The sequence below is a fragment of the Centruroides sculpturatus genome, unplaced genomic scaffold (genome assembly GCF_000671375.1).
Source record: "Centruroides sculpturatus isolate CEXI.00-Female unplaced genomic scaffold, Cexi_2.0 scaffold295, whole genome shotgun sequence".
NCBI classification, from domain to species: Eukaryota; Metazoa; Arthropoda; class Arachnida; order Scorpiones; family Buthidae; genus Centruroides; species Centruroides sculpturatus.
In genome coordinates this window covers 473,792-483,377 of record NW_019384603.1, presented here as the reverse complement: position 1 = coordinate 483,377, position 9,586 = coordinate 473,792, and the positions used below count along the sequence as shown (strand labels likewise).

At 24.5% G+C, this 9,586-nt stretch overlaps 1 protein-coding gene across 3 annotated transcripts in view; it reads left to right on the top strand.

Moving 5' to 3' along the window:
• Window positions 1-1,325: 1,325 nt before the first annotated feature.
• Window positions 1,326-9,586, top strand: part of LOC111625096 — a 17,266-nt gene continuing 9,005 nt past the window's right edge. For 2 of the 3 annotated variants that reach the window (XM_023368128.1, XM_023368129.1), the window contains exons 1-2: window positions 1,329-1,840; window positions 1,913-2,115. In XM_023368128.1, coding sequence (XP_023223896.1) covers window positions 1,468-1,840; window positions 1,913-2,115 — 576 coding nt within the window. In that variant the 5' untranslated portion in view covers window positions 1,329-1,467. Of the gene's footprint in view, window positions 1,841-1,912; window positions 2,116-9,586 lie in introns of all 3 variants that reach the window. The other variant, XM_023368127.1, reaches the window with a different exon arrangement.

The following is a 9,586-nucleotide window of genomic DNA, read 5'->3' as shown; positions in this document are numbered from 1 at the left end:
CTGATGAATTACTGAATGTATTAATGAATGAATGTAGAATACTGATACATTTTTATGACAATTAATTAGATAATTGTAATTAAATGTTTGCTTTTAAATTTAAAAAAAATTAGCAAAATTTATTGTTATATTCAGTGGATGTATACAGGATTTTGAGAATACAAAATTACTTTCTTCCATTAAAATCCTGTGATGTGCATTGTTATTTTAAAATAAAAATAAATATGAAACTGATTTTGTTATCAATGGGTGCTGCAACACCATAGACACCACACCAAGATACACCCTTGGTTATATTAATTGTTGAATTTTCTTATAAAAATGTATATTTTCATTATTCAGGAAATATTTATGTATAATTTTCATGGAAAGAAAAATATAGCTTATATGTTTATTGTTTTATAATAATTATAAAGTGATAAAAAAATTATTATAAAAAGTTTAGTTAATATATCAATAATGTAAATATTGTAATTGATTACATTATTTTTCATTTTAATTATTTTATAAGTGAAAAAATGTTAATAACAATATAAAAGAGAATATTTTAATGTAGTGTTTAGTGCTTGGCAGGCAAAGTCATCTTCAGTATCTCTCCAAAACTGGGATTGTATAAATACACAACATACAAAAGCAACACCGGTACTGTGAAAAAAGAAAAATTACTAACGTTTTTGTCTATATAAAAATGTTCTATATCGTTTTTACCTGATGATGTCTGTTTTTATATAGATGAAAACGTTAGTAAATTTTTTTTTTCACAGTGTTGGTGTTGGTTTTGTGCATTGTGTGTTTATAGTGTTTAGTGTCTGTTTATTCAAAATTCACACAAAATACTTTGTTTGCAGCAAAACAGTTTAATTACAAATGTTTTTGATCATTTAGTGTCTGTTTATTTTGTCATCTAGGTTGTCTGATGGTATAAAGCATTCTCCTACCATATTAGCCTGATGTTAATTCAGATTAGTCATTGTTTCTCATCTATGTTGTTTAAATCCATTTCTGAATCAACCCCTATTCTAATGAATAAAATAGTATGCACTATATGTAATGAAAATAGTTTATCATATTTTAGTTCATGAAAAGGTACTGGAAAAAATTGAAATTAAATAATCTATAGAATTTATAAGTCACATAGATGACATTTATAAGATAGTAGTAATTTGAAAAAACACTGCTATGCATATGGGAATATTTTACGTAAACAAAAAATTTAATAGATTGATAAATATTAAAAAATGAATAAAATATGTAAAATTGTATTACTGTATAAACTGCATAATTTGAAAAAAAATTATTAAGTATTTTTATTGCAATACATTTATTAATCAAGTTATTGTAAAGTTCAAATATTCCTTTAAAAGATCTTTTATATAATGTAAGTCAATATTTTCAGAATGTGATTTAAAATGTTATGACTTCAAAAGCGATTCAGATTTATTTATTTTTGAAAAATATATTTGGAATATGGACCATTTTATACAAAGTATTGCATCGCATTTGAAAGTTGGTCTTATTTGTATTGATCTTGAACATTCCCATCAAATATCATCATTCTACAAAACATACTCAATCATATATCATTCTTCAAATTATATTTTGAAATATTTTATAACCAGAGTAATCACTTATAAATTTATAAAGGTGGTAGATTTTGCTCTTCACAACACTCAGCGAGCAGCTGCACGAAAGTATGGTGTTGCACAAAAGAGAGTGTTTGCTTGGGTCTTGGCAAAAGATGAACTACAAGAAATTCAGAATTCAAATAATCCTCAAAAACAGGATGTAGAAGAGGTTGATAGGTTATTGTGGAAATGGCGTAAAGATATGATAGATAAAGGTATTTTTATTTTGCTTTTATCCAGTAATAAAAATTAGGTTAGTCTTGTATAAGCTATGTTTATATTTACAGGTAAAGATGTTTCTAAAAGAATGATATGTGCTCAGGCTCGATTCCAATTTAAAAAGATGGGAAATTCTAATTTTGTTGGAAATAATCAGTGGTACAATAACTGGATTAAAAGAATTAAAAAGAAAGGATTTCAGTTAGATATTCCAAGCAATGATACAGAATCATTAAAAAATATAATGGAACAAGATAGTAGCATTAATGAGGTATGAATTTAAATAATTTAAATTTTATTGATATAATTTTTCAAGAATATACTATCTCTTTCAAAATTATATGTAATCAATAACCTATTTGCTTAATGATTTTATTATATGCCAATTGAAATGTTCTGATTTTTCAACTTGGTTTGAAGTGATTCTGTTAAAAAATTAAGGTTAAAAAACTATATGAAAATAACTATTTTTTTAATTCTAAACTAATATTGTAATAATTGCCACTCACAATGACTTTGAAAATGAGTGCTTTGATTGAATTTGTAAAATTTAAAATATAATATATATATTTAAAAATTTATCTAAATACTATATTAAATTAAACAATGAAAATATTTTTTATCTTTAATGTTACATTCTTACTTTCTGATATAAAATTTTTTTTACATTCCTTTTGAAAGTAAAACATATTAAAGTTTTAATTTATTATATTTCTGATTCATACCATCAAACATATATTTAAGAAAAAATAAACACAGTAAGTTCAACTACTTTTGTTATATTTTAAATACATTATCAATGATTAATTCCAAATTCCAATTTTTTATATTGTCATTCCATAAGTTGTAAATAATATGTTACAATAAGCATTACAGATATTATTTTATATGATTTATTATAATGGAACATTACATAGTTTTCACACTAAATAAATATACAATATAAAATTGCTTTTAACAGCAAAAAATTATAATAATATATTGAAATAGGTAATTTTTAATATACCAATATTTCACAGAATGAGTTCTTTAGATTTTTATTTATATTGTGAAATTGTGATATTTGATTTTCTGTTAATACAATAATTCTAATACTATTATCTTTTGCTGAACATGTATAAGTGAAATATATAAGGATTTTATTTATTTCAAAAACATTTTTGGTAATATTTTATCAATAATCAAAATCAAATAGACACTTATGTAAAAATAAATCATTATATACAAACATCATAAGAAAACTCCAGCTTAAATTTCTTTAATTAAGAACATTTTCAATGCAGTTTGATGGTTCAGCTTCAGTAGCTTTCAATCTGTTCAAATGTGAAGATCAAATTCATTTGAATATCAGTTTAAAATCAAATATAAAAGGACAAGGATAACTGAAATATTTTGCAATTTCAATAGTTACTTATTGAAATTGCAAAAATACATATAAAATTTAATGATGATAGTAATATTTTATAAGGTATTAGTTAAACAACATGTTAATATTTTTCTGCTAGCAATATTAAACAGTTTTAGCTAAAACAATCTACTTGTATGTATATGAAATCAAGCAAAATAATATATAATTAAAATTAGAAACAATATTAATAATTACTAATTTATTGCAAAGTTACTGTGATCAAATTTTATCTTAAAGATTTAATTGTTGCAAACAGTTTTCTATGTGTATTGAATCAAATTAGTTAATTAAATTATAAAATTTGTTAATAAATCAAGAAAAAGTTGTTAAAATGAAAAAACTTGCAATAAAAAATAAAACATATAGTATCATTTGAAATAAATTGATTTTTTAAAATATTGGTTTATATTATGGCTATTATCTGCAGTGTCATCTGTTAAATATTATTAGGCATTTATTTGAAAAAAGATTTATATGATATTCTTCAAAGAATTCACAAGAATTTAAATTAAATTTTTCATTAAGCCAATTTTATTATCTTCATTTAGTTCAGGCTGTTAGTTACCTCACACAAATTTATCCTAATTTCGAAATCCAAAATTTATAGGTGAAAGGTCAGAAAGAAAGTATGGAAAATGACATGTTTGTATCAGTAACAGATAATTTATAGCTCATAAGTTTCATAATTTATGAAATTTCAAAATCATATAATTCAAAAGCTGGGTGGTTTCATCCGAGTTTTGATAATTGTAATATATTTTAATGTAAGTTTTCATCTTTATCTTTAAATTATGGATATCTAAAAATCACTTGCATAAAATGAACATTTATATAGTAACCATTTAAGGCATAGTTTAACAGAATGGCAATGCACTTGGAAAACTATAAATTGTATAGAAATTCAGTCCTGGCAAACTTTGATAGAATCATCTATGAATAGTGTAAAGAAAAATTTTTTTATCAATATTTTTTAATGAAACTTCTAATTTTAAATTATTTAAAATACAATTTAATCTATTTATTTTTTTAGTAAAAAGTTAAATAAAAAAAACTCTTATTATCAAATTAGATTAAAAAAAGTTTATGAAATTATTTCTGATATTTCTGATTTCTTGAAAATATTATTTTTATGTAACCACGTTAAGTTTTTATAAAGTAACACAATGTAAAACTTGTTAATTTTGAAAGTAAATAAAATGTTATCATAGATACAGTATTTTAATTTACAAGAAAAATTATGTTCCTGCATGCACACCACAAACATACAAATATTTATTGGTATAGATTTGAAATTGAGCAAACTGTTCTCATATTTTTTGTTATTTTACTCAAGTAATGGTATTGATTAGAATTACAAGGAAAAGTTGTTGGGGGGAAATCCTAAATAGATAAGATTTTAAAAAGTTTTAATACTAAATATATTGTTAAAAATATCATTAATATTGAAATAATCCCAAATTTCTATTCCAACAATGTCAGTTTGAATAATTTAAATTAAAAAGTGTATTTTTTGTTCTTTATAATAATTAATGCATTTATTCTGCATAATATTAAAATGTGATTATTAAAAAGAAAATAGGTTTGTTTTCTTTATAAAAGCAGCACAACTTGCTTTTGATTTTATTATTAATTTTTTTATGCATTTAATGTTTTGGTTAAAATATTCATAGATTTAAATTAAATGTAAAAACATTTACTCCAAGGGATTGCTTAGTAGGGTTTCTCATTTCTTGGTCCTTTGCTTGTCTCAGGATTTCAAGAAAAAGTAAACTGTTTCCCAGTATCCAGGATATAATCCATTATTTTTAAGATATAAAATCTTGAAATCGAATAATATAATTATTTTTCATTTTTAAGTAATTTAATATGTTCTGCAACCTCCAAAATAAAAATGATAATAATAATAATAATAATGTTGTGTAAAATATGTATTAAAAATTACCTTTGAATTACATGAAAATTTTCACAAATAGAAAAAATTTATTAATGTTTGTTGGAAACTGCTTACAACTAAAATGCCTTTGAATTGAGTTGAAAATTTAAAGAAAAAAATGAACTTAGATCAAACTTCTAACTTGGAAAGTAATTTTTGCTTTTTTAAATAAAACATAATACAAAATATTTTTGTGAATATTTATGATAAGATTTTTAAAAAGCAAAATTGGTCACTCGATCTAGTTCTTATTTTAGTAATAAAATGCCTCACTACCGAGAATGCCCTTTTCGATTCAATTGATGTGGGTGGGATCATTAATGCATTTAAGAGAAGAAAGATGTTATGTGTTTTTTCACCTGTAGCCTGGAAGATTTCTAGCTCATTTTTGAGATTTATTGCAGTACTTCTTTTGCTGTCTAGTATTCTTGATTTGTCTACATCAGCTGCTTTAATAGTAGCATCAAGCTTATAGCCTGATAATTTATCAGTTCATTTGGTTTTAATGATTAGGCTTATGAAGAAAAACTTTATACTTGCATAATTCATACTTGTTTGTATCCTTGCCCAATTTGCACAATCTGGCATAATGAATCTGGCATACTGAAGCTAACTGGGCATGGTTAAAACTTAAGACAGCATCAGTGCACAGTGCAATTATTTAAAATATTACAGATTCTGAAAAGTAAAGAATTTCAGTGTCCTATCACAAATAGATTACATACTGATTATTGACAATCTGTGACATGCCATAACAAGCAAAAATTTAAAAAACGAATATAAGCAAGCTTAAAATTAATAAATACAATTGTATTATGACAGTTTATGAGTCAATTATACTTTCTATTTGCAAAATTTCTTCAACCTTAACACAAAATAAGAAAAAAGTGAACTTTTAAGAAATTTGAGAGATTTCTTGGGATGAGAAGAGTTTTCCAGGTTAAAAAACAGCCAGAGATTCCGTTAGAGAAACCAAAGAACTTAGTGTTTTATTTTTAAAAATATGCTAAATGTTCTGACCATCAAAGTTACTAAAACATATTTTTATTTTTTGTTGAAAAATATGATCAAATTCATACTCTGAGCCAAACTGCTATTTTGTTCTTAGTTTCTTTCTTTGGATAAATGTGATTTATACTTTCTATTATTAGCTCAGTCACTCATTTGTTTCATAAATACACAACAAGTTTTTATTAATTATTTTTCAAGAACATTTAAATTGTTTTCTTTATTAGATATATAAGTTAGATACTTTATCAAACATATTTTCTTTTACAACTGAAATCTTACTTTTTGGTTACCTTCTGTAAAAATTAAGTTGTTTTTAAACAAAGCAACTTTTTTTTTTTTTAAGTATTGTCTTCCACAGTATAAGATTGGTTTGAGTAACAATTTTAATTGAGTATGTTTTGCATAATTTTTAATTTTATGTCAGCTGATAAACAAATATTTAATACAGTAGTACCTCAGGATATGAATGCTCCAGCATACAAAATTTTCAGGATATGACATGAAATTTGAACACATTTTTGCTCCACGGTACGAACAAAAACTCACCATGCGACGTTACATTAGTTTGTAGTGCCATTTTTTATTCACTTCTGTTCATCAATCTCAGTCCATGTGTTTGCTTTGTTGTGGAACAATCTCACTCAATAAAGGGATTTCCTTTATCGAGTGAGGTATTATCAGAAAGTGACTGATTTTATTGAAAAGAAACATCCCGAAAAGGTTCACACTGGCTGTATTGCTGCTCGGAGTAATGACATTTGCCTAAGTCATTTTAGAAACATTTTAAAAAGTAGGCAAAGCCAAACCTCTTTGGATAGATATTTTACCAAGTGACCTCTATCCAGTGAAAGTGCTGGTGGAAGAAAGAAAGCAAAAAGCAGTGAATAAAAAATTTTAAAAAATATATAAAACAGAAAAGTTAAAAAATTAGTGTTAAATTATTTTTAAGTAATTGTTACATTATGTTATGTAAGTTAAGTTTTAGTATCATTTCGCTTCTCCCTCTCCTCTGCCACCAGTTTACACCTCCACCGTTGTCTATCCTCAATGGTAAAGTGCAAATAAAACTACATTTTTTTTAAATCAATTATTATTCTGTTATGGTTATTTATACATTTACAACTACAAAATGCATTTTTCAGTGTTTTCTTTACTAAAGTTATTTTTTTTAAATGTACTGCTTAGCTTTAATTTGAGTGTATTTTTCATGTTGGAATGGATTATTTGGTTTTACGTGTAATCATATGGGGAAAAATGATTCACCTTACGACATTTTCATGATACGATCTCAGTCTAGGAACGGATTAATTTCGTATCCTGAGATACTACTGTATATAAATTCTATGTATGAATTAATATATGTTTTTGAGTTCACATTGTAGACAGAGAAATTAGAAAATAGATGAAAAATATGGCTTTTTATATGATTAGGGTCTTTTAACAGTATAATTAACAGTAATAATTAATCATTGGTTAACCATTAAATGTATTCCATTTAAAAGTAAATACCATATTTCCTTGATTTTTAAACATGCTTCTTTTATTAATCCATTTTTACTTGTCCAAAATGCATGGCAATTTTACACTCCAAATAACAATCAGAAGTCATTGCAAGGAGATCATACAGTATGTTATTCATTAATATTAAATGTTTCAGTGTCTACTGTTTAATAGTCACATTAGTTTAAATAAGCTTTTGCCAATAACAAGTGTTCAGTTTAAGCTCTTCTTAACATTTAAAGTGCCTTCAACACAGTATTTTAAACAAATAATTATTGTCTATTTGGAAGAGCATGAAAATAGAGCTGTCAAACATTATTTATTTAATTAATTTTCATTAAGTTTAGTTGTTTAAAAATGTTGTCCTTTTTAAAAAGACACTTAATATTTGATTTCAAAGTCATGGTATGTCTTAGGATCAGGGAAATACAGTATATTATTTCTTGTTTTAAGCTATTTTTTGTGTGGATATATAATTTACACATTAAAATTTATTGTTATTAAATGAAAAATACAGTTTTACAGTAAAGTTATTAAAATAAAAGTTTTACATGCAAAAACTATGAAAAGTAAAAAATACGTTACAATGGTTTTTTTTTTCCTGTAATGATTCAAACTATTTTATCTTTTATGACAAAAACCATTTGAACATGAAATATTATAGATAATAGAAAGAGGAACAGCAATAATATTAAAATAATGAATAAGATTTTTAATGACATTAATTGGCTGTTGAACTGTTAATAACAAGATCAAAACATTTGATTTGGATTAAACTACAGTTTTTGAAAATATTAGAAAGTATATAAACATTGTGGAATAATTACAATTATAAATTTAAAAAAAAACAAAAGATTTGAATTTTTGTACTTGTGAATTTATTTTAAAAAATATGCTAAATGTTCTGACCATCAAAGTTACTAAAACATATTTTTATTTTTTGTTGAAAAATATGATCAAATTCATACTCTGAGCCAAACTGCTATTTTGTTCTTAGTTTCTTTCTTTGGATAAATGTGATTTATACTTTCTATTATTAGCTCAGTCACTCATTTGTTTCATAAATACACAACAAGTTTTTATTAATTATTTTTCAAGAACATTTAAATTGTTTTCTTTATTAGATATATAAGTTAGATACTTTATCAAACATATTTTCTTTTACAACTGAAATCTTACTTTTTGGTTACCTTCTGTAAAAATTAAGTTGTTTTTAAACAAAGCAACTTTTTTTTTTTTTAAGTATTGTCTTCCACAGTATAAGATTGGTTTGAGTAACAATTTTAATTGAGTATGTTTTGCATAATTTTTAATTTTATGTCAGCTGATAAACAAATATTTAATACAGTAGTACCTCAGGATATGAATGCTCCAGCATACAAAATTTTCAGGATATGACATGAAATTTGAACACATTTTTGCTCCACGGTACGAACAAAAACTCACCATGCGACGTTACATTAGTTTGTAGTGCCATTTTTTATTCACTTCTGTTCATCAATCTCAGTCCATGTGTTTGCTTTGTTGTGGAACAATCTCACTCAATAAAGGGATTTCCTTTATCGAGTGAGGTATTATCAGAAAGTGACTGATTTTATTGAAAAGAAACATCCCGAAAAGGTTCACACTGGCTGTATTGCTGCTCGGAGTAATGACATTTGCCTAAGTCATTTTAGAAACATTTTAAAAAGTAGGCAAAGCCAAACCTCTTTGGATAGATATTTTACCAAGTGACCTCTATCCAGTGAAAGTGCTGGTGGAAGTGAAGGAAAGAAAGCAAAAAGCAGTGAATAAAAAATTTTAAAAAATATATAAAACAGAAAAGATAAAAAAATTAGTGTTAAGTTATTTTTAAGTTATTGTTACATTATGTTATGTAAGTTAAGTTTT